The sequence below is a fragment of the Crinia signifera genome, chromosome 19 (genome assembly GCF_055691185.1).
Source record: "Crinia signifera chromosome 19, ASM5569118v1, whole genome shotgun sequence".
In the NCBI taxonomy this organism is placed as follows: domain Eukaryota; kingdom Metazoa; phylum Chordata; class Amphibia; order Anura; family Myobatrachidae; genus Crinia; species Crinia signifera.
Window position 1 is genome coordinate 30,893,431 of NC_139226.1, and position 26,000 is coordinate 30,919,430.

At 48.7% G+C, this 26,000-nt stretch overlaps 1 protein-coding gene and 1 pseudogene across 1 annotated transcript in view; both read right to left on the reverse strand.

Annotated features, from left to right (window-relative positions):
* Positions 1–26,000, reverse strand: part of LOC146042322 (testicular acid phosphatase homolog) — a 44,923-nt gene that overhangs the window by 17,737 nt on the left and 1,186 nt on the right. Inside the window, exons 2-3 of the mRNA XM_083162296.1 lie at positions 5,066–5,161; positions 204–290 (exon numbers count right to left, since the gene is read on the reverse strand). Coding sequence (XP_083018422.1) covers positions 204–290; positions 5,066–5,161 — 183 coding nt within the window. The remainder of the gene's footprint in view (positions 1–203; positions 291–5,065; positions 5,162–26,000) is intronic.
* On the reverse strand, positions 19,070–19,205 carry LOC146044440 (U2 spliceosomal RNA; annotated as a pseudogene).

Here is a 26,000-nt window from a genome sequence, read left to right on the forward strand (position 1 = left end):
TTGTGGTCTATGGGCTGTGTCTTCCTGTGTCTCATACATGGGACCTTTTCTGGTCAACATGCAATGCTGCGAATCTCGCAGCATTGCATGTGGCCCAAATGCCACCCACAGTGCCGGCTGTTTATTTCAGCTTCAGTGTAAATGAATATTTATTTTACTACAACATGCAAACATGTAACGTGAGGTGCCATGAGCACAATTACCTCCTCTTTCCTGTATGATGGGCTCAGGAAATTCTGATATCTCTTCCTCAGGTATTGCCCCAGCTCGTACTGTTGTCTGATGCCCACCTGGTGACAGGACAGATACATTATGTTGCGCCATTTCCAATAAAAATACAATAGTGGCGGTTTCACTGACATTCGGCCTATGAATGCTTTGCCGTTTAAGTTAGACCAGTGGTTCTCAAAGTTGGTCCTCAGGACCCCACACATTTCACGTTTTCCAGGTCACCCGACAGGTGCACTCATTATTGACTGACATTTTAAAATATGCACAGGTGGAGCTAATTATTTCTCTTGTTTCTGTGAGGAGACCTGGAAAACATGCACCGTGCAGAGGGGGTTTCCAAATGTAATCCAAAATCTGGGAGGGGAGTAGTAACAGCCTTGAAAATTGGTATTTCTATACACTGGATACTGTATGGAATACAGTATTATTATTTAACAGTACAGATGGTCTATACTAGGATAAGCTGTTTCAAACATTTAAATAAGGTAAGTGGTCAGGAAAAGGTTAAACATGTACAAAAACATTATAGAACCAGTACTGCACTTTCTAAGTTCCCAATCTCCCACTTCATGGTAAGGCTCCTGTCTCTTCCTCCTGGCAGCTACTCCCTGGTCCATTGCGATGTTTGAGGGCACTGATCTGCACATACAATAAATGTAGGTGACGGGGGGAGCGACGACCATGCTGCAGCTGCAGATTGACCGTTGTTAATACGGACCCTTTCTAGTCTGAATATGGAGGATAAGGGAGCGGGTCATTAACAATGCACACGAGCGCGCATCGTTAATGATATTCAGTGTACACATTAGACGATATAGTGTTCAAATATGTATATATGTAAAGCGCAACGGAATATTCCGCGCTATATAAGAAACTGTTAATAAATAAATATATTATGGACCCAATTTTAATAAGGTGAGAGAATCAGAAAGTAAAAGAGATTTTGGAAGAGTATTCTCATTTTTTTAAAGCGGCAATCATTTACACTGCAAAACCAGATAGATTGTGCCATGTAAATGATTGCCGCTTTAAAAAAAAAAAAAAAAAGGGAAAGACTCTCCCAAAATCTCTCACTTTCTGATTCTCACACCCTATTACATTTGTCCCTATATATTTGCATATGTTCTGTGTTTAATTAATAGCATCTTTGGGATCTTGTTGTCCTAGGGAAGTCACTATAAAGCTCTCTTGCATCTCCCATTGCAGGGAGCCGGGCAGTGGGATGAGAGATGACAGACTGCGACTCGCAGCACAGCCTCTCTCCCCAGTTCAGCACATGCTGCTATTTTTTTTTATTATTTCCCCACAGGGGCATGGCCATGCCCCTCTCCAGAGGTCACTCCCGTGTCTGGTGACCATGCCCCCTCTATTTGACCTTGGCTGTGAGCCTTGTCACAAGCGCCATTCTACGCCTGTGCAGACCCACAAACATCAGATTTGTACATAAACCATACGTTTTGCATGCAAATCCAGGTCATTATTCTGAGCATTTTAAAGAGTGCAAGGAATTGAAGAGCTATTGTACTCTTACGTGGTTTATTTTACAACAATATGTGGGGAAGCATGAGTGTGCCGGAGAAAGATTCTTTAACCCATAGCAGATTAATTGGACAATCTCATTGATGCCAAGAAATCCAGATGTTTGGTTTGAGGGCCAAAATGGCCGGATGTGATGTCATTTGGCCTCATGGTGCGCTGTTTCGACCACTTGGCAGGTTTGTGTCATGCGTGGGTGGCTTTGTAGTTGCTAGCGTTAGATGACCTTTGCATGACTGCAGTGAGCCTTGCACAGAGTGGGTTGTCAAACCTGGTGTTATTAATAAAGTTTTATATCTGGCGATTTGTGATTGTATATCTCATGTGGTGAATTATTCCGTGCAGCTGTTTTATAAGTGTCCCAACCAGATAAAATATCATTTTATAATAGAGAGTTTGTGCTAATATCCGCCGCCTGTCTCTGCTGGCTACCGCATTCTTACTAATCGCATATGCACTAACATATGCGATTAGTAATGCAAGGGACAGCTGACAGAGTGACAGCCCACCCGCGGGGCATGCTGGGAGGGTCCCCTGTAGAGAGAAGCCCCTAGGCTTATATAAAAGCAGCGCTGTCCCGGCGGAGGGGGTTTACAGCATACAGAAGAGCGGTAAAACCCTGATAACGGGGTTTTACTGCAATTTCAGTTTAGTACATCCCGCCCCCTAATCCCACACTTGGGAAATAGCTGCTTGCCCAAATCAACCCCTAAGCTAAAGGAAAAAGGGGCAACACAGAGAGATTACCCTGCAGAGACCAACCCAGTGAGACAGGTGCATTGCTGGGCTGCATTGCTGGGCTAAATAGCCTAATGGCTAAGGAATGGCTGTGACCTAGTGACCCCTCCGCTACACTTCCCCACTACATAGTTGAGTTGACTTAAGAACCCTTCTTGAATTGAGTGACGAGCAGCACCCTGCTCAAGGAACTTTCAAGGAGACACCTGTACTGAGTACATTATAACTCTGTGGATTACAAATGCCCCTAAGGCCCTATTTGGAGGCAAGCAAGTTAACGTTAAAGACGCTGTAGTTATTTATATATTCCTGAGGGATAGTTGAACTCTAATTCCCATGACTCCATTTGAATATACAAAGGAAAGAACACATTAAGTTACTGAACTACGGTGATGTCACTCAGGTACCAAAAGTGCACTATAGGAACGTTCATTATTGCTCAACAATAATTACTTGTTTATTGTGATTTATGCAATAACCATTGTACATGTTGTTATGATTCATGCAAATGTGTTACTCGGGTTATGTTCTATTGAATGTGAGTTTAGACTTGTAGTATGAGAAACAGTAGGTGAAGTGTATTTTCCAATTGATCGAAAATGACAGTCAGGACTGCAGAGCTAGCGATTCCTTGCAGTCGTAGCCAGTCAGGCACGTGGTAAATTATTCATACTGCTTTCACATTGAAGAAATGGGTAATGACACGGTATTCTTAAATGGGACTTTAAATCGGGTCTGAGCCTTGAGACCTTTCACATTGCAGGTGAAAAACGTTTTAAAAATAATTTAATACCATTCAAACATTCAACCCGTTTAACCCCCAAGGGACACGTTTCAAGCCAATGAAATAGAGCTGTTCAAACTGCCAAAAAAACGGCTTTAAAACGTGTAGGACTCTGCTTTTTAACCGTGTTGAAATACCGGTTAACTTTAACCGGTAAATCAACTCTGGCACTTTCACATTGCAGCCTTAAACGTTTTAAAATGGAAAAAAAACGGCAATATACCGTTTTAAAAGTGCGATGTGAAAGGGGTATTACTGTCATTGTGTATTATTTACTGTCTTTTTTGAAGGCGCAGGTTGCCTAATCCTGCGCAAATAAAGTGTTAACCCATTTTGAACCACGCTGAGTCTCCTGCCTCTGATACTCTGTGACCTAGAAGAAGCAGCACCCTCCAAGCGGCAGCACCGGTAAGACAACACAACCAACGTACACCTGTGGTTATCACATCTATTCCCAGATTAATGTATAATAAGAATCAGAGCTTGACGTGTGTTGGCATGAAGCAAGTACGTAGTCACTGTGTCGGTCAAGAAGGTGCTGGGTTAGGGATGGCCATAGACCATTGATGATTCATAATCATCAATTGTGTACGATCGATGTAGAATACTTTTTGCCATCAATGGGGGAGAAGAAGGTGGTTTCCCTACATTGATGACACAGCCCCATGTTCTGATTGGCTCTCGGGACAGTTTATGAAAGAAAAGGGATGACCATAGAATGGTGAAACCATCGATGGTCTTCCATTACATAGTATGCTGTCATCGATAGCCACTTGCAGTATCACTATTGGTGTCAGCCAACGATGGCGACCACCTTAATGGCCAACCCCAGGCTGTGGCTTTTTTCAATTTGGCATGCTTGCAGCTCACGGACAGGCAGCCAATCAGGACCAGCAGGTGTCATTTTGGATTTGGCACTGGCTTAGAGTCACTAGAGAGAACCTAGTGGGGCACTGCGTGGTCTTATGGGGCGCTCTGTCACAATGGGACACTGTGACATAATGGAGATACTATATAACAAGGCATTGTGGCATAATGGGGCACTGTGACACAATGGAGATAATATATAGCAAGGCATTGTGACATAATGGAGATACTATATAACAAGGCATTGTGGCATATTGTTCACTTTGGGGGTTATTCTAGTTCACTCTTTCTGACAAAATCCTTCTTAGATGGACAAAACCAAGTGCACTGCAGGGGGTCATATATAACATGTGCAGAGAGAATTAGATTTGGGTGAGTTATTTTGTTTCTGTGCAGGGAAAATACTGACTGCTTTATTTTACACTGCAATATAGATCTCACTTTGAAGTAAAACCCCACCCAAATCTAATTCTCTCTGCACATGGTACATCTGCCCCACCTGCAGTGCACATGGTTTTGTCCATCTAAAGCTGTGTACACACGGGGGCGATAGGGGCTGAAATCGCTGGGAATATGGTCGCTGGCGACCATATTGCCAGTGATTGGAGTGCGCACCAGCGATAAATCGCCGGGTGCGCTCTCCCGTTTTCAGTCCCATTGTAATCGCTGGTCATAGGAGCTTGCTCCTGCGACCAGCTGATTACCTCTGCGGCTCCCCCGGCAGGTTCCTCCTTATCAGCGACCAGCTCTGGTCGCTGATGAAAAGGAGACACTGGGCAATATATTGCTCAGCAATGTATTGCTAGCAATATATCTCCCCCGTGTGTACGGGGCTTAAGAATTTTAAGAAGATTTTGTCAGAAAGAGTAAACTAGAATAAGGGCCTTTGTGTGGATTTCTTGCATCTACCTGGGTGAGTTGCTGCAGTCCATTATCCCAAACCTTTTCTCTGTACGGATCAGTTGGGTATGTATCAATTGGGGAACGATCTCCATGACGATAGACCTAGAATGATACAATAATAATAACATCACTAAATAGAAGACCTGGACCATAGATTAAAACAATTCATTGCTCAATTGGGATCCTAGAAACAACTGTATTTGTCTCGGTACAAGCACAGTATACTGTACATGCCGGAGATTGTATGATGATGGAGCAGTTTGCATTACAGCCTCACAAGGACCCCACACACAGTGCATGTTTTGCAGGTTTCTTCACAGAATCAAGTGAAGTAATTAGCTCCACCTGTGATCTTTTAAAATGTGTCAATAAGTAATGAGTGCACCTGTGCACCTGCCGGGTGACCTGGAAAATGTGCTATGTTGGGAGTTCCTGTGGACCGAGGTTGAGAACCACCAGTGTAAACGACAAATGATGCACGGTGCCGCAGGTGGTTACTTCAAAGAAAGGGTAGTGGATAAGGGGAATAGCCTCCCGTCAGAGGTGGTAGAGGTTAGGAGAGCAGTGCAATTTACATTAAACCTGCTTGGGATAGGCATATGAACATCCTTACACAGAAAGAGCTAAGCGGTCCATTTAGTAACATTATTGGTACTAAAGTAATGTGAAATCGGGTGTTTCATGCTCTTTTCGCATTATTTTAGTATCACATGACTGCATTGAAGGGTTTTTAGAGTAGTAAAAAAAGCTGAACCAGATCGCATTTCCCATACTTATAATGGGAAATGCAGTCTTGGCAGATTTGCGTAAAAAAAGTGAGCCTGGTGCTGGTGACGCATAGGGTGCATACACACTGTACAATTTTTTTGACCAATTTGGTTGAAAGACATTTCCATTGAACCCAGTGTCCTGGACTAAAGATGTTGATGACAGACGAAAGAAGAAAGATCTAGCTACAGTTTATAGGCTCTTTTTGAAAGATATTCAAATTGAGCTGCATGCACAGTTGACGAACAATCTTGATGAACAACTGGCGGGTATGCGCATCATCATTCATTGTTTGTTTGTTGACAATATATTTTGTCAACATCTTCCGTCCAGGACACTGGGTTCAATGGAAATGTGTTTCAACCAAATTGGTCAAAAAAATTGTACAGTGTGTATGCACCTATAGAGTTAACTGCGGATTCATTCCCCCAGGCCACAGCGCAGGGACGGGGGTCAGTGTGACCAAGCTTGGCTATCACTAAAATCTGGAGTATTAGTGTGCGTTGAGGAATGAGGTTGGATATGCCTCCCCTAGTACCTCATGCCTCTCCTATCTCCCACACAGTCTATCCTTACCTGCGATACTGACCTCTCGGGCCAAGCATCAGTATCACATGCATTGCTAACACTATACCATTTTACTAGTCAAAATCGGAAACCAAAATTGCACTGTGTGTACACGGTTAGGGTATAGTACAGGGGTGGGCAATTATTTCAGCTGGGGGGAGGGGGCACTTAATATTTCCAGCAGATATTCGAGGGCCGCACTCAATAAATAGGGGGTGTGGTCACTCAAAAGAGGGTGTGTCTTTGAATGTATTGTAGCACACCATATACCCCTTTTATACATTATCAACACAATAGTAGGCCCCTTACGTTAGTAATGCCACACACCTGCCCCCATTAGTAATGCCACACACCTGCCCCCATTAGTAATGCCACACACCTGCCCCCATTAGTAATGCCACACACCTGCCCCCATTAGTAATGCCACAAACCTGCGCCCATTAGTAATGCCACACACCTGCCCCCATTAGTAATGCCACACACCTGCCCCCATTAGTAATGCCACACACCTGCCCCCATTAGTAATGCCACACACCTGCCCCCATTAGTAATGCCACACACCTGCCCCCATTAGTAATGCCACACACCTGCCCCATTAGTAATGCCACACACCTGCCCCCATTAGTAATGCCACACACCTGCCCCCATTAGTAATGCCACACACCTGCCCCCATTAGTAATGCCACACACCTGCCCCCATAAGTAATGCCACACACCTGCCCCCATTAGTAATGCCACACACCTGCCCCCATTAGTAATGCCACACACCTGCCCCCATTAGTAATGCCACACACCTGCCCCCATTAGTAATGCCACACACCTGCCCCATTAGTAATGCCACACACCTGCCCCCATTAGTAATGCCACACACCTGCCCCCATTAGTAATGCCACACACCTGCCCCCATTAGTAATGCCACACACCTGCCCCCATTAGTAATGCCACACACCTGCCCCCATTAGTAATGCCACACACCTGCCCCCATTAGTAATGCCACACACCTGCCCCCATTAGTAATGCCACACACCTGCCCCCATTAGTAATGCCACACACCTGCCCCCATTAGTAATGCCACAAACCTGCCCCCATTAGTAATGCCACACACCTGCCCCCATTAGTAATGCCACACACCTGTGTGCCAGCCTAGAAAAATGGCGCCGATTGCAGCCCCATGCAGTCACGGCAACTCACCCATCCTCGGCGGTGGCGCTGCGGCTGTAGTGACATGCAGGGGGCGCGTCGGCTCGTTGGTGCTGTATGTGTGTCCGATGGCGGTTGTGTGTGCGCGTGGCATAGTCCTGCAGCCTTACGCGCATGCGCTGGCCTGCGCCTGCTATGCACAGGCTGAGCGTTGGCTACACAGGACTACGCCACGTGCACATAGCCGCCGTCGGACACACATACAGCAGCGCTGAGCAGCGAGCCTGTCAGGAGCTGTTCGCAGGCCGCATGTGGCCACCCCTGATATAGTGGAACAACGCTGACCAGATTGACCATGTTATGAACAAGTAAGAAGCCTAAAGATGGCGGCTGCGTCTAGATCAACAGTAATGGAAGTTAGACGCCAACGTTACAGCAATGGAAGTGTGGTAGACGGTCACATCGTTCACATGAGGTTTTCACTTTTTTATTTTTTTTGGGTGCGCTGCAGCACGGACGGTGTAATGTTCAGCATTACTGCCTCACAGCACTGAGGTTTTTGGTTCGATATCCACCACCCATATTTGCGTGGGTTTCCTCCGGGTACTCCGGTTTCCTCCCACAATACAAGAATATACTGGTAGGTTAATTGGCTCCCAACAAAATTAACCCTAGAATGTCTGTGTGTGCGTGTACATGTGGTAGGGAATATAGATTGTAAGCTCCATTGGTGCAGGGACTGATGTGAGTGTTCATATATTCTCTGTAGTGCGCTGCTGAATATGTGTGCATACCTCCCAACTGCCCCGTTTACCACGGGAACATCCCGGATTTTGGGGACGTTCCCGCGGCCCTTCCGGGGCCAGTAGTGCCCCGCGGTGGGGGGGGGATTTGGGAGTCCCCGCTGCTACCCGCTTGTCATCGGGGAATATACGCTGTGCACTTGTGCAGTGTGTCTATTCCCCGCAGGCAGAGGGGCAGCAGCAGCAAAACGGGGGTGTGGCCTCGCACGAGTGGCACATTTGAAAGACACGCCCATTCCTTGCAAGGCCACGCCTACAAAATAACGGACTTTCATTGGTGCACCAGCGGGACCTTTGCGCGAGGCGCAGCTGCGCTCGAAGGTCCCGCTGGTCCACCAATGAAAGTTGTGTGCACTATATAAATAACTGATAATAAATATGACATTTTCTCTCACTCTCACTCTCTCTCTCTCACTCTCTCTCTCCTTATATATTTTCTGTGCAATGTAATCAGCTGAGGGCGAGGTTCTGTGTGTAACATGTTACATGTCCTGTTTAGGTTGTAGAGAGTTCAAGTATTTCCTGTTCCCCAGAGTTCAGGTGAGGTTTGTTTATCAGGGATAGATTCAGATACAGTATCACTAACGCATGCAGCCGGTATCTTCAAGCAACTGCATGTATTATGTATACTGTCGTTAGGTCGACACTTTTAAGGTTGACATACATTGGCATACTTCCCAACAGTCCCGGTTTTCATGGGACCATCCCGTTTTTTTGGGGACCGCCCCGTCCCCATACCTCCCAACATGACCCTTTCAAGGAGGGACACAATGCTCTGTTCCTGGACTTCCCTGGTAATGTAGGATTGCCAGCACCTGTGGTGCTGGCAATCCTACATTACCAGGGACGTCCAGGAACAGAGCATTGTGTCCCTCCTGGAGAGGGTCACATTGGGAGGTATGCACCCCCGCCCGGGCCGGCAGTGTCCTGCGGTGGTGGGTGGCCAGTTTGGAGTCCCCCAAACCTGGAGAGAATAGACACTGCACACAGCGTTTATTCAGTGACTCAGAGGACGGACAATGGGGGGCGTGGTCTGATGGTGTCCTCATTTGCATATGATAAGCCCTAATTTGCATAGGCCACGCAAGTGTCCCTCTTCATAACACAAAGAAGTTGGGAGGTGTGTATTGGGTCGACTACTAAAGATCGACAGGCCTTAGGTCAACACATGAAAAAGGTCGACAGGGTCACAAGGTTGACACAAGTAGTAGTAGTAGTAGTTTATTGATTTATAAGGGGCCACAAAGTGTCCGCAGCACCGTACATAGCAAACAAAAAAACAAATTACAAGGTAACGTACAGGGTGTGTTGAAAAATACAGTATGAATAGGGGTATAGCTGGTAGAACTAAAATCAGCATCAGTTCAGAAGTAGGTGTCAAAATTGTCAAGGAGACTGAGGATGAAGTAGAGGAAGGGAAGAACAGGACAGGAGCACAGGTGAGGTAATGCGGTAGGGTGAGTACGTGAGGAAGGAGGGCCCTACTCATAAGAGTTAACATACTAAGAGGAGGTGGGTGGACGAACGAAAAACAATAGGAAAGTAGGAACGGATGGGAATGGAGGCAGGATAGGGGGATCAAAAGAGGTTAGGAGGAGGGATAGGCTAGTCGGAAGAAGTGGGTTTTGAGGGAGTGCTTGAAGGAGGCAAGGGAATCAGAAAGCCTGATGGGTGGCGGGAGGTTGTTCCAGTGCAGGGGGGCAGCGCGAGAGAAGTCTTGGACACGGGAGTGGGAGGAGGTGATTAGGTGAGAGGTCAGTCAGCGGTCAGCGATGGAGCGAAAAGGACGGGAGGGAGTGTGGATAGAGATCAGTGAAGAGAGGTAAGGAGCGGTGGAGGAGGAGAGAGCCTTGTAGGTGGTGGTGAGGAGTTTAAAGAGAACTCGGAAAGGAATGGGGAGCCAGTGAAGAGATAGACAGAGGGGGGAGGCGGAGGTAGAGCGGCGGGAGAGGAAGATGAGCCTAGCAGCGGCGTTAAGAATGGATTGGAGAGGGGCGAGGTGGGTTGTAAAGAGGGACACTGTGCACACCCAAAATTTGGGGTGTGTGGCCTAGCGTCAATGGGCGTCATCTATATGCACGACACTCCTGCAAGGCCACGCCCCCATTTTAGCTGCTGTGGGGGCCTGACCAGCAGCTCTGTGAGCTGCTAGCCAAGCCCCCTGGCCCTCTAGCTGCAGGAATAGATGCTGTACGCATCAGTGTCTATTCACCGGTGACAGTGGGGAATCCCAACTGCCCCCCCCCCTTCATGGGACACTGCCGGCCCGGACGGTGGCATGGGAACGCCCCCTAAAAAAATGGGATGTTCCCATGAAAAGCAGGACAGTTGGGAGTTATGGTATAAGCTTGCATTGGACCCATATCACATCACAAAAGATCTGTTTGATAAATGGGCCTCTTATCATTTTACAGTATGGCTAGTAGAATGCAGCTCTCCTCGGGACCATGCAAGGGGATTGCATGTGGCCGTAGGAGAGAGAAATCATTCGATGGTCACCATTCGATGGAAATAAAAGTCAGTCTGAACTGACGGGGCGGACGCTGAGGTCCTGTGACGTCAGCCGCCTGCCTGCGTTTCCAGGGGAACGGCCAGCGTTTTCATAGGGACGCCCATAAAACGCCAGGCGTTCCCCTGCTGCAGCCTCGTTTCCGCGCCATCCGCCCCTTTCTCCCCGCAACGAACGGCCCGGTGAGTGTGTAACTCGCCAAAGCCGTTCGGTGTTGGGGATTGCACATACGCACAAATGCCCGAATTGCGATTGGTAGTGAATTATGCCCTCTGTGCTGATGGGAAATAATTAACACCATTGTCTGTGATCTCAGCCTGTTTGCTGTACGCTGACTGCTGAATATGAAGTAACCGGTTAAATCCTAAAATAAACACAACCAGGGATTAAAGTGGTCCCGGTGAGGTGGTGGAACTCTTCTCTACCGCCACCCTGCATTACAGGCGGTTCACCACAGCTGTCCATGTCAGCCACACTTGCCTACTTTTGAAAACTAGTTTCAGGGAGATTATAGTTGGTAGTAGAATTTTGCACTGTGCCCCATTAAGGTGGCGTTACAAAGGGGCGTGTCTACTTCCATATATGGAGAGATTGTGAAAAGAGATTGCGAACGTGACACTTAGAAGCTTTGATGCGATATCGGATCGGGATCGCATCAAAAGTGCACAAAAATGGCCCAAAAATGGCCAATTTACATACAATCGGCCGAGTTTGTACCTAAATTGACCCGTTTTGGGCCATATCGTCCTGGTATGTACCCCACATAAGAGCTGCTATACTTGCTAAAGTGCTGGGAAATGGTGCTGATGATTCAAAGTAAATGTATCTGGGCGGGATTCTCTAAACTAAAAATGCGGTAAAAACCCCGTTATCTGGGTTTTTACCGCATTTTGGGATGCTGTAAGCATCCCCCGCCGGGTTACCGCGGCGGGGGGCATCGCCAGAAAAATCTGGCGATGCCCCATAGAAGCCAATGGGCTTCTATCGCAACCCTCCGCCGCCCCACGCCGCCCCCCCGCCGCCCCGCATCGCCCCCTCACCTGTGTCCGGGCAGCACAGCGCAGTGCTGCCCGGACCTGTGACCTCCTCCCTGCACTGATCCTCTTCCGGGTGCAGGGAGGAGGAGAGCCCGGCGCAGCAGCAGCGCCGGGTGTGTGAGGGAGGGGGGAGCCGCCGGGACCTGCTGGGACCCGGCGACTCCCACCGCAAAGGACATCTCTTAACGCAAGAGCTGTCCTTTGCTTTAATTATCGCATATGTTACAACATATGCGATAATTAAGTATGCGATGGGCGGAGAAGGGGGGCGGAGATTCTTAGAGAATCTCCCCCTCTGTCTTTCATTACTTTTTCCCCCCTAAAATGTAACATTGTAATGTGGGCTAGGTGACATGAGGGAGATTGCTAGACTAATGAGGGAGATTGCTGTTATTTCAGGGAGTCTCCTGCAGAATGCAGGAGGGGAGGCAACTATGATGTAACAGTGTAATGTGGGCTAGGTGACATGAGGGAGATTGCTAGACTAATGAGGGAGAGAGGGAGATTGCTGCTATGTCAGGGAGACTCCTGCAGAATGCAGGACGGGAGGCAGCTATGATGTAACAGTGTAATGTGGGCTAGATGACATGAGGGAGATTGCTAGACTAATGAGGGAGATTGCTGTTATTTCAGGGAGTCTCCTGCAGAATGCAGGACGGGAGGCAGCTATGATGTAACAGTGTAATGTGGGCTAGGTGACATGAGGGAGATTGCTAGACTAATGAGGGAGATTGCTGTTATTTCAGGGAGTCTCCTGCAGAATGCAGGAGGGGAGGCAACTATGATGTAACAGTGTAATGTGGGCTAGGTGACATGAGGGAGATTGCTAGACTAATGAGGGAGAGAGGGAGATTGCTGCTATGTCAGGGAGACTCCTGCAGAATGCAGGACGGGAGGCAGCTATGATGTAACAGTGTAATGTGGGCTAGATGACATGAGGGAGATTGCTAGACTAATGAGGGAGATTGCTGTTATTTCAGGGAGTCTCCTGCAGAATGCAGGAGGGGAGGCAACTATGATGTAACAGTGTAATGTGGGCTAGATGACATGAGGGAGATTGCTGCTATTTCAGGGAGTCTCCTGCAGAATGCAGGACGGGAGGCAGCTATGATGTCAGCCATCTGGATACCGAGGAAACTGCAGTATACATGAAGGAAATATAACACACTGAGCAGCTTCATCTCTGGTTTTATACAATGGCCCAGAAAGGATCTGTCACTCTGTCGATAACAGTGACCGACACACATAACAGCATCCCGTGGGGACAGACTTCCCGGGGGTTAGAGTATACACATAGCCTTAAAGTTGCCCATAAGAACCAATCAGCTTCTAACTGTCATTTTAAAGAGTGCACTAGATAAATAACTAAAAGTTGGTTGCTATGGACAAATACTCCAGTTTATCGCTCCTCCAATAAACATATAAAGGTGAGTAAAGCAGGACAAACAACTGGTCTGAACGTGTACAATCCAGTGTACGGATATGAATGACAATCGTTCGCAGCGTGAAAATGGATGTGTAACGCAGGGCCAGATGTATCAAGCTTCAAAAAGTGATCAAAGGGAGAGTGATAAACCACCAGCCAATCAGCTCCTACCTACCATTTACAGGCTGGGTTTAAAAATGGCAGGTAGGAGCTGACTGGCTGGCTGTTTATCACTCTTCACTATCAGTTTTGGAAGCTTGACACGTCTGGCCCAAAGTTTGGATTATTTCCTTCCGCTGGCTCCACGCAGTGCACGGATTTCTCCTCCATACATTGTATTACAGAGGTGCTATGATTTTTTTTTTTATTAAGTTTAATCAAATCCCAATCGAAATTGTACCTCAATGCACTAGTTTCAAAAAGCACCATGCGAAAAACCATCATGATTATGAAAATACATTTCTGTAATGTATTTAGGAATTTCATTGATTGATGGTGAATTGAAGTACAAGATAATTGCACTTCTGGCACATTTGAGCACAATTTCTTATGCGAATTCCAATGGAAAGCCATCAAATTGACACAAATTCCTCATGCCAAAATTCGACCAAGACATGGCGCAAATCAAAACTGGTCTGACAATTAGAGGCGATTTGTAAACTTTCCCAATAACCATTCTGAGCAAATTCAACCCAGCTGTGAATCTAGACATCCCAGCATGCTCTTCCACGATTTAAGCACACCCCTAATAGCAAAACTTTAGCAGGGCATGCTGGGATGTGTAGTTCCACAACAGCTGGAATATCACAGGTTGCCTAGCCCTGTGCTACACCATTGCGTAACTTACCACAGTGACAAACTTCAGCTTCTTGGCAGAACCGTTGAGCGTGAATCCACTGAGAAATGCAACGCACAGAGGCCACACGTATGACAAAGTCATGTTACATGCCCAGCGATGTGACTGGTATATTCCACATCATGGAGAGATGAACACCAAGGACACCAACTCTCTTACTAACTATCACCTCTCGCATTTTATCAGGGATGGGGGGAACCAGACACAGGAAGCAGGACAGGTTGCTGAATGGGCACAAACTGAAGCCTGTCATTAAACACTGTATAAACCCTGAGAGTTTGCCACAAATGAAAGGCCCAGATTGAACCACATTAGGGAACCCGTGAAGGCGGATTGGATGTGTGTTTATAAAGCTTCTCCCTAATAGCAGACTCCAGAGTGCGGACGATGATGTTTCTATGCTTCTGTGTTTTTGCAGACAGACGGTCTTTATGTGAGATTATTATTTACTATAAGACGAACAGAACACGAGTCACATAAACATACAGATTATATGGAAGCCATATATTTATCATCTGTTAGGTCAGCAGTATATGGAATAAACAGCTCATCTTTCTGTAACATACTTGCCTACTTTTGAAAACTAGTTTGAGGGAGATTATAGTTGGTAGAAGAATTTTGCACAGCGCCTCATTGAGGGGGCGTGTCATGCTCCACTTAAAGGGCGTGTCTAGTTCCATATATGGAGAGATTGAGAAAAGAGATTGTGAACGTGGCACCTAGAAGCGTGGGTGTGTACTGCTACATCTGAGAGGAATCTTTTAAAATTACTTATATCCAAATGTAGATGAGCCCCAAAGCAGTTAGTAAGAGATACTATACTTGGTAAAGTGCTAGGAAATGGCGCTGATGATTCAATGTAACTATCTGTCTTTCATTCAGTTTTCCCCAAAAAAATAACAGTGTAATGTGGGATAGGTGACATGAGGGAGATTGCTAGACTAATGAGGGAGAGAGGGAGATTGCTGCTATTTCAGGGAGTCTCCTGCAGAATGCAGGAGGGGAGGTAACTATGATGTAACCGTGTAATGTGGGCTAGGTGACATGAGGGAGATTGGTAGACTAATGGGGGAGAGAGGGAGATTGCTGCTATGTCAGGGAGTCTCCTGCAGAATGAAGCAGGTGAGGCAACTATGATGTAACAGTGTAATGTGGGCTAGGTGACATGAGGGAGATTGCTAGACTAATGGGGGAGAGAGGGAGATTGCTGCTATGTCAGGGAGTCTCCTGCAGAATACAGCAGGTGAGGTAACTATGATGTAACAGTGTAATGTGGGCTAGGTGACATGAGGGAGATTGCTAGACTAATGGGGGAGAGAGGGAGATTGCTGCTATGTCAGGGAGTCTCCTGCAGAATGCAGGAGGGGGGTAACTATGATGTAACAGTGTAATGTGGGCTAGATGACATGAGGGAGATTGCTAGACTAATGAGGGAGAGAGGGAGATTGCTGCTATGTCAGGGAGTCTCCTGCAGAATGCAGGAGGGGAGGTAACTATGATGTAACAGTGTAATGTGGGCTAGGTGACATAAGGGAGATTGCTAGACTAATGAGGGAGAGAGGGAGATTGCTGCTATGTCAGGGAGTCTCCTGCAGAATGCAGGAGGGGAGGTAACTATGATGTAACAGTGTAATGTGGGCTAGGTGACATAAGGGAGATTGCTAGACTAATGAGGGAGAGAGGGAGATTGCTGCTATGTCAGGGAGTCTCCTGCAGAATGCAGGAGGGGAGGTAACTATGATGTAACAGTGTAATGTGGGCTAGGTGACATGAGGGAGATTGCTAGACTAATGAGGGAGAGAGGGAGATTACTGCTATTTCATGGAGTCTCCTGCAGAATGCAGGAGGGGAGGTAACTATGATGTAACAGTGTAATGTGGGCTAGGTGACATGAGGGAGATTGCTAGACTAATGAGGGAGAGAGGGAGATTGCTGCTATGTCAGGGAGTCTCCTGCAGAATGCAGGAGGGGAGGTAACTATGATGTAACAGTGTAATGTGGGCTAGGTGACATGAGGGAGATTGCTAGACTAATGAGGGAGAGAGGGAGATTGCTGCTATGTCAGGGAGTCTCCTGCAGAATGCAGGAGGGGAGGTAACTATGATGTAACAGTGTAATGTGGGCTAGGTGACATGAGGGAGATTGCTAGACTAATGAGGGAGAGAGGGAGATTGCTGCTATGTCAGGGAGTCTCCTGCAGAATGCAGCAGGTGAGGTAACTATGCTGTAATATGTATTTTTGTTACTTTTGGAGACGTGCTAGCTTTTATACATTACTGACATTTATTTACTTGCTTCCCACCACAAAGTAACCGCAAAGGTTTTGTAAAAGGACGCGTGATGTCACAAATTGAGGTCAACCACTAAAGATCAACAGGATTTAGGCTGACGCATGAAATAAGACGACATGGTCTACAGGGCCAGAAGGTTAACAAGTTGTAAAGCACAATGGAATATGCTGCGCTATATAAGAAACTGTAAATAATAATAACACAAGCATTAGGTCAACAAAGGGAAGGTCGACAGTCAAAAGGTCAACTTCAGTTTTTCATGTTTTGGTTGGCCAATGTCGACGCAAGTCGACATGTATACCATATCATTGTTCTGTGTCCTCCGGCTCCCGTCGCCCTGTGTGCACAGGGCTTAAGGACACTTGCCCCTGACTTTAACCCTAACTATACCTCCTAAACCTATACCCTAACTCAAACCCCTAAACTTGATCCTCTAGCCATAAAGGTGCAGACTAAAAGGGATCACACTTTTCTTACCTGCCTGCAAATGTTATATTTCTATGTTACTGAGTTTGAAGAAACTCAGGAGCCCGAGGTGTGCTCCCTACCTCCAGTGCTGTGCCTAAACACGTGCAAAGGGGGCCGTGCGATCGAAGTGGGCTTATCTCCCGAAGGAGACGGGCCCCGTTTTTCCCCTAACCCCTCTCAACCATAAGGCCGAAGAGGGGAAAATAGGGAACGGTGGGTCCTCTTCGCCGAAGCTTAGAGAGACCCTCATTCCTCAACCCCCGGAAGGGTTAGGAGGGTGGGTCCTCCGCACCCGAAGGTTTGGAGAGACCCTCAGTGGACTTCCCTCCGACTTGCGGCTCGGGGTCGTCCTCGGGGGGACCGAAGCTCTCCCCAAAAGGCGAGAGCTTCGGCACATTGGGGAAATGGAAGGCCCGTAAGGGTCGACCACACTACCCAAAAAAACGTGACAAACTACAAAAAAACAGAAAACGTGAAAGTGACGAACGTGAGAAGGAAAAGAAATAAATAATAAAGATACCCTAGCCAGAAGGCCGGGGTGGGGGTGTGAAAAATTGTCTTACCCCATCCAAAAGGACGAGGTAAGGATGTGAAGCGCTAACCTAGAGGGAAGTGCGCAGTGCTAGTGCTTACTAGTGCATGGTGATTTTGGGATCACCCGTGCATGTTCAGCACCCCCGAGTTTCCCCTGGGGCACAGTGCAGCCTCGGACTCCAAGCAGCCGACCGATCAGCATCCGACCAAGGCCCTTATTCTGATCGGTGCGGATATTCCCGCATTCTTACGGAGCGGTCCGCACGCCACAGTGTTTTGCCGCATGCGGCCATCGTCCGTAGAAACGCCCACGTGTCCTCCGCATTCGGACGGACTGACTCTTTAAGAACAGGGCGTGTTTACGGACGACATACAAACCATGCGTGTGCGGGAGAAACACTCCGATTCTGCACGGTATTACAGAGTATTACAGAGTATGCTCGGAAATACCGCATCCGAACGGGAGCCAAGCGGTGCTACCGCCCATAAGCGGAGTATTTACGCCAAACAACCCACTATTAAGTATCTTCTGCAATACATCACATGACCCACTTATTCAATTACCTATCCTCATAAAAAACTGCTTATTTGGAATTGGAATCAATTAGATGCCAATATATCCTTACAAGCATGCCTAACACATGCATTGCACACATTAACCCTTACAGCAATTGAAGTGCAATGGTTTCAATTAAAGCACTGACAAGCGTCCTATTAGTGAGTAATGAGTAAAGGAGTAGATTCTATTGGGTTCAGGTGTTAATGGTTGTAGTCATTAGGCGTACGTTCGCCTACCGCATGAACGAGTGGTGTCCGCAAAGCAATAGTACACTTGTGGACACCGCACATTTCTGCCCTTTTTGATCGCGTGCATTCGGAGTGGTTTCCGAATGTACGCCCCCCAACATAAGTGTACTCCCCCGTGTCCGCCCATGTTTCCGCCCCGTTTTGCCCACTTTGAAACTACGCCCATGTGTCATTCCGCATGACGCCCATAATACGCCCCTATTTCCCGACTGATAGCGGTGAACAGTTTTGGACGGGATTTGGCCGAACTGGTACCGAGTCAAGGCGTGGCACATGCGCGTAGCGTTCTCCACGCATGCGCAGACGCCGTAAAGACGCGATCCGTAAGTACGCGGTAAAGTCCGCGTCAATCAGAATAAGGGCCCAAGTGTTTCTCTGCTCCCATCGTAGGGCACTTTCCAGCCCCTGGCATGGGAATGGGTACTCCACTGGGCTTTTCGACTGACTCCCTTAGGGGCTGCGACACCCTCGTAAGAGCAATCTACTCAGTCTCAGTGTTTCTCCGATCCCAAGGTTAAGGTACTAAGCTGGGCCTTTCGCGGTCTCCCCATCAGAGGCTACGAACCTCTGGAACAGGAGCCATCTACTCAGTCCCAGCCTTTCTCCGCTCCCTGGGAATGGATACTAGACTGAGCCTTTCGCTGTCTCATCCTTCGGGGGCTACGAACCCCGTCAAGAGACTCAAACTACTAGGCCCAGTGTTTCTCCCCCCCTCTTACCAGTGGATTTACGGAAACAACACCTCCTACCAAAGGCAGAGGTGAAGTTACTCAGCCAGACTTTTCACCACTCCCAGGCAAAAAAGAGGGGTCCAACACCCTACGCCCATCAGAGCAGCTACTCAGTCCAGCCTTTCTCTATTTTCTGCCAGAGGCCAGTCCATACCCACTGATAAGAACAGATACTACACTTGATCTTAGCCAAAAGGCCGAGAAGCGATTTCTATGTTACTGTTACGCCAATACAAAACTCTCGTGGTGTCATATAAATAGTTTAATAATGTAGGTGACATCACCAGTGCCAGTGAGTAAGAGAAGGACCTCGTGGAGACGCAATAAGGGAATTGTGGGAAATGATAGACAGGGTCCATGATGTGTGTGAGGCATTCTGTATCCAGGGCCAAACAGGATATTGTAACTACAGCATACAGGACATTCCAGCGTACTCACAGGGAATCGCTGGTGTGTAACATAATCTCAGGAGTAATACAGTAGGACAGCTCAGGCACAGACGCTGTTACTTCATCCAAATCTCTGCCTATCTGTACACAACACATATCCTGGTTTGGGAAGCAGTCAGCACCCCGGCGTTCATTGTTCTGATGTTGCCATTAAAACGCTGGTGCTGAAACCAGTGGCGTTGAGAGGGGGGGAGAGGGTACTTTTTACCCGGGCCCGCGTCTGATAGAGGGTACAGCCTCTCTCCCCTGCTCAGCACAAGCTCCTCTTGGTGACCACGCCCCTCCATTTTACCTGTCAGTGCCCCTGGCTGGAACATCAAATGGAATCATGATGCCAATGCTGGAATACCAATCGGTGAGTAGGTTCAGGCACGAGCAGGGGAATTAAGGGTTAGCGTGCGGGAGTGGAAGGTTATGGTTATGGGGGGGGGGGGGGTCAGTTGGCAGAGTGCAGGGGTTTGGGTTAATCACTAGTCAGGAGGGTTAGGGTCAGGGAGGTGCCGTGGGGGTCCGTGAATCGCGGAGGGGGTCCGCAAATTGCAGGAGGGGGGCGCGGGGGGTGCTATGAATTGCGGGAGGGGGCGGGGGTCTGCAAATGGTGGGAGGGGGGCTAGAATCACAGGGAAGGGGGGCGCAAATTGCAGGAGGGGGGGTGCCGTGAATCGCGGGAGTGGGGCGCAGCGAATCACGTGAAAGGGGAGCGGAGAATCGTGGGAGGGGGTGCGGTGGTGCCTTGAATCACGGGGGTGCCGCGAATCGCGGGAGGGGGTGTCGTGGGGGGCCGCAAATCGCGGGAGGGGGGGTGCCGTGAATAGCGGGAGGGGGGGGTCCGGGAATCGCGGGAGGGGGCTTGGGTCCGCAAATCACGGGAGGGGGCGCGCCATGAATCACTGGAGGGGGGTCGTGCGGGGTGGTGTGAATCGCGGCAGGGGGGGGGGTCGCGGGGGGGGGCCGTGAATCGCGGGAGGGGGGTCGCGGGGGTCCCGTGAATCGCGGGAGGGGGGGTTGCAGGGTCCCGCGAATCGGGGGAGGGGGGTCACGGGGGTCCCGCGAATCAGGGAAGGGGGGTCGCGGGTGGTGCCGCTAAACCCGGGGGGGGGGGTCGCGGGGGACCCACGAATTGCGGGAGGGGGGGTCACGGGGGAACCCTCGAATCGCGGGAGGGGGGTCGCGTGTGTCCGGGGGGGGGGGTGTTTTTGGATGGTGGCTGTGGAGTAATGGTGGATGGTGGGCGTGTACTGTAGCCCTGGCTGGGCGGGGGGAGGTGATGTCAAGGGGGTGGGGTGTGTAGAACGTTATACACATACAACACTTTTCCCTAGGGGGGGCGGGTTTGTGTATCCTGCTGGGCGGGAGCGTTATATACACAGGGGATGAGTGACAGATCTGGCTAAATATATAAGAGATAATAGATGTGCTTATTTGCACCATTGCACTTTTGGACAGCTGTGGTACTTGGTGAACTTTTTTCGCAACATAAATGTAGGGCGGTCAAGAGGAAACTAGGGCCCCAGTTCGATAGATGGTCCTTGGGCCCTGCGATCGGGATTTGGTTAGCATCCTGGAGGCCAGGATCCTGACATCAAGTCTGATCCCGGTGCCGGAGGCCCAGTGGTAAGTATGCGGGCAGCTCGACGTTGAGGGTTAGGTGGGGGGAGGGGGGGGTTTGATTGATGGTCACACAAGTGATGCATAGGCAGACACCTGAGGCATAAAGCTTTCTTAGGCAGACCAGATGTGGTGACATCACACAGGAAAGTCCTCATGGGTGGCACCAATAAAAACGCTTCTCTCCGCAGTTTGAGGTGAGATAACTGCTTCCCAACAGAATCCTGTTATCTTATGGTCCGGCTGATGTTTATGCCGGGGGCCCGATACAACATCTTCGGATGCAGCCAGTGAAAGCCGTCATTGGGGCCTACTTCAGACCTGATTGCAAAATAATTTTTTTCTCAAATGGACAAAACCATGCTGCACTGTAGGTGGGGCAGATGTAATATGTGCGGAGAGAGTTAGATTTGGATGAGTTATTCTGTTACTGTGCATGTAAATACTGGCTGCTTTATTTCTATACTGCAATTTAGATTTCAGTTTGGAAACACTCCACCCAAATCTAACCCTCTCTGCACATGTTACATCTGGCCCACCTGCAGTGCAGCATGTTTTTGTCCATTTGAGAAAAAATGTTCCCTGTAATCAAGTCTGAATTATGCCCTCTGTGCACGTGTAGGACGTCTCTTGCGGCTTCTGCACATGATTTTGGTCCGAAACAGATAAATTGGCCCCTTAGTAACTCGGTATGCTTACACATGTATATTTCTTGCAGGATAGCTGTGTAATTGTTGGCTAGCGTTCAGTGTGCGTAATTCTGCCACACTCAGCACCTTGCAGCAGACACATCCAGCCACAGCGTCCTTGAGATCCCTGTTGTTTGTGTATTGCAGGCACTCAGGATTGTAAGCAACAGATAACACTGCGGGAATAATACAAAGCTGAACAGAACTACAAGTAATGTTCTGTGTTGGTAACAAAACATCCAGCGACATCCTCCTTCACAGTAACAAACACCACCTCCATTAGTCTACATAGAAAACAATAATAATGACAATGTCATTAGCATAATCCATTGTTTACCATTGTTAGTTTGTTTGCTGTGTGTGTGTGTGATGTCACACAAAATTATATATTTGGCCTAATATTATGTCAGTATGTAATTGGTGTTTTTCTATCATAATATGTGTTTTACTCTGGGGTGCTGGAGGGGGGATATTTTTGGTCAATAATTTATTGAGTCTAGCCTTGTGTAAGGGGCCCAAAGGGGCTTTGAGCTAGTTGCTGAGGGGGACAGATGCTCCCCTTTGTGGGGGATATGGCCACACTTCCAGTTTGTCCTATAACTACCAATTGTACCAATTTTGGTGGGACAGTCCCATTTTTCAGGCACTCTCCCGCTGTCCCACCAATGGGAACAGTTCTGACATTTTCAGCAGGGCCGGTGCAAGGCACCAGAGCACCCCAGGCAAGTCGGGGTGGGGGTGTCCCGGTGTCTGCCGCCCGGGTACCTGTCCTGCGGCGCTGTAAAGCTGGCGGCGGCGGCGGCAGCGGGGGGTCCCTGCAGTCAATAAGAAATAACGAGCGCTATCCGCCGGGCTATGCGGAAGCGCTTCTGTTTTGGAAACACTGGCCGCACGGCGCACGCTGATTGGCTGAATCTCAGTCAACATTGGCTCAATCCCAGTGTTTCCAAAACAGAAGCACTTCCGCATAGCCCGGCGGATAGCGCTCGTTATTTCTTGACTGCAGGGACCCCCCGCTGCCGCCGCAGCCAGCTTTTACGCACATATACGCCGCAGGACAGGTACCCGGGCAGCACTGGGGGCGAAATACCGCCCTCCAGTGGCCGGCGCCCTAGGCAAATGCCTAGATTTGCCTAGTGGTGGCGCCGGCCCTGATTTTCAGTGCACCTTACAAGTGTATAGTACATTGAGACCACAACAGTGGCGTAACTACAAATTTTGCTTCCCCCAGGCAAAATATAGTCTGGTGCCCCCTCCCCCCAGCCAAAATATCGTCTAGCATCGCCCCCTCCCCCTGATTTGTAGCATACTCCCCACTCGATGAGGGACAAGGACTACCTGCAGTACGAAGTGTACAACTGCTCGGCAGCGCTGCGGCAGACAAGCCTAACACAACGGGAGGTTGGCGATGGCGGGCAACTCTCGGCGGGTGCACAGTGCTCCCGGAGCTCGTTTACTACTGGAGCCACCCTCCCTGCTTCTGCCGCCTGGTGCTGCTTCTGCCACCTGATGCGCCTGCGACAGACCCCGCTGGTGCTCGCTCCCCCAAGCAGCCGCAGGGTCTGCCGCGCAGTAGTTAGGCCGCTGGACCACAAGACCAGTGCCTTGTGTTTTCATTTCTTTAAGCCTGCTCCCTGAAACTACCCATGTAAGAGAAGCTTTGTAGCCTTACACTTTTCAGTGCAGCATTTGCAATTAGGAGACAGCGTGATCATTTATAATATTGACTGCAGATTGAGCCAAGCACAAGCCATTATCATACCTCCCAACTTCTGTCCAAAAAGGGGGCGGGGCGTATGCAAATGAGGGTGCGGCTTATGCTAATTAGCCGCGACCTCATTTTCATACGAGAATAGACGCTGTGCGCATGCGCACAGCGTCTATTCTACTAGATTGGGGGTCTCCCAACTGTCACCCCCCCGCAGCGGGACAATGCCTGCCGCGGGTGGGACAGCGGGACAGGACCCGAAAATCGGGACTGTCCCTCTAAAATCGTGACAGTTGGGAGGTATGCATTATACAGGGCTAAACTTAAGGTGCGTACACACGGGGGCGATTTTGTGTAATATCGCGGGCAATATGGTCGCTAAGCGACCATATTGCCCGCGATGGGAGTGTGCACCGGCGATATATCGCCGGGTGCGCGCTCCCGTTTTTACCCCTGTAGTGATCGCTGGTCGCAGGAACATGCTCCTGTGACCAGCTGATTACCACTGCCGGGCTCCCCCCGGCAGTTTCTTTTTCATCAGCGACCATCTCTGCAAGGGCACAGTATTGTTACGGCAATAGTACAAAAGGACTGTGTATTTCTTTAGGACTTATCTACCCTGACGCACGTTAGTTCTACAATTTGTTGGGACAAACTGTCTGTGCTTAGGAACATGCAGTACAACAAGCTTTAATCTACCTCATAAGCAACAGAGACTCTTGGTTCAAATTTAAAATCCAGTTGTCCACTTTCTCCTCATTTTATATGTGCACCAATGAGAGCTGGCCAGTGAAGATTACATAATGGCCCTTATTCTGGTTCACTCGCAAAAGGCAAATTCCTTCTCAAATGGACAAAACCATGTGCAATGGCCGGGGGGGGGGGGGGGGGGCAGATGTAAGTAACTTGTGTAGAAATAATTAGATTTGGGTGGGGTTTTACTTCAAAGTGAGATCTATAATATTGCAGTGTAAAAATAAAGCAGTCAGTGTTTTCCCTGCACAGAAACAAAAAAACTCCTCCAAATCTAAATCTCTCTGCACATGTAACATCTGCCCCCACCCCCCTGCAGCGCACATGAATTTGCCTTTGCAAGTGAACCAGAATAAGGGCCACTAACCATTCCTTGCAGGGCTCATTGTGCTTGAGGTAGATAGTATAACTAAACTGACTGCATGTGATTGAGTATTTGTTTGCATTATGTGACATTTCCCGTCTATCAAAAAAAGGCCCAACAGTGTTCACATGGCTGTGGCCTAGATCTTTAGTTCCTTGTGTTCTCCTTGTGCTTTGGGATTTGGGGTTCTCTGTTGTGCCATGACAAGAAGACGGCTAAGAAGAGACCTCCAAGATCAGGTACGATCTACACTACAATCAACAATGTCCACTAGGGGTGTGTCCTCCACAGCACAACAGAAAAGGGGGTTCATAGGTCTTCTGTCACTAAGCTTTGAAACCTGATGTGAGGTGTCCATGGGCGTGGTCTAGCAGGAAGGGGATGTGGCCTGATGGGAAACGGTCTAGCCTAACAAGGACCCCCTGTTTATATCACTCTGAAGGTTTGCCATCATTCACGGAGATCAGAGCCGGATTAAGCATTCGGGGGCCAGATGCACCTAAATCAGGGGGGCCCTGGGGAAGGGGGGTGTATATTAGATTGGGCAAACATCCCAACACGACCCATTTCAGGAGAGACAAACTGCTCTCTACCTGGACTTCCCCCTGCATATACTGTATGATTGGCAGCACCTATTTAGTTGATAAGAAGGCGTTAAACCAATGGTGTATATTACATTAAATGAATCTATAGAAGTGGCTAACTACTCCTCACCTCTATGAGGTGAAGTACCGCCACTGACCACTAGAGGCCACTTGACGAGCACTCCTTTGTGTGCTAAAAGATACCATAACAGAAAGTGAAAGCAATTTTTGCAGGGACACTGATATGTTTCAAACTTGCTGGATATGGAGAGAGGGAGCTGTGAAGACAGAGATTGGAGGTAGGAGCAGATAGGGACTTGGGGTGGGGTGGAGAGTTTGTGGGCTAAAAACTGTCACAGCTCAAAGTGAAAGTAAAAACTGTCACAGCTCAAAGTGGAAGTACATTGCAGAAGCCGTCATTTTAGGCAGCCTAGCGTACAGTTCTGGAAGGTATGAAAGGGTGACACCTCCCTAATGATGCCTCTGTCCCAATGGCCTATTTATAATAGGTGCAATGTGCGTGGTGCACATGGGCCCCTGAGTCCCAGGCGGGCCACACCTCACTCGCTGCCCCATTTTTAATACTTACCCCTCTGGAGTCCCGAGATGAAGGCAGTAGCGGAGTTCTCCATATGGGCAGTAGAGTTGGGCTTAGACTTTACTGTGCTGTGCACTGGAGCGGTGGCACTGGAGCGGTGGCACTGGAGCGGTGGCACTGGAGCGGTGGCACTTGAGCGGTGGTGCTGGAGAGAGTAGGCGGCCTGAACGGTGGAGGCTGCACACGGGCCTCCTGCTCTTATAAAGCGCCTCTGCTATGTCCGAAACGTCTCTACAGAACTTTGTCTTGAT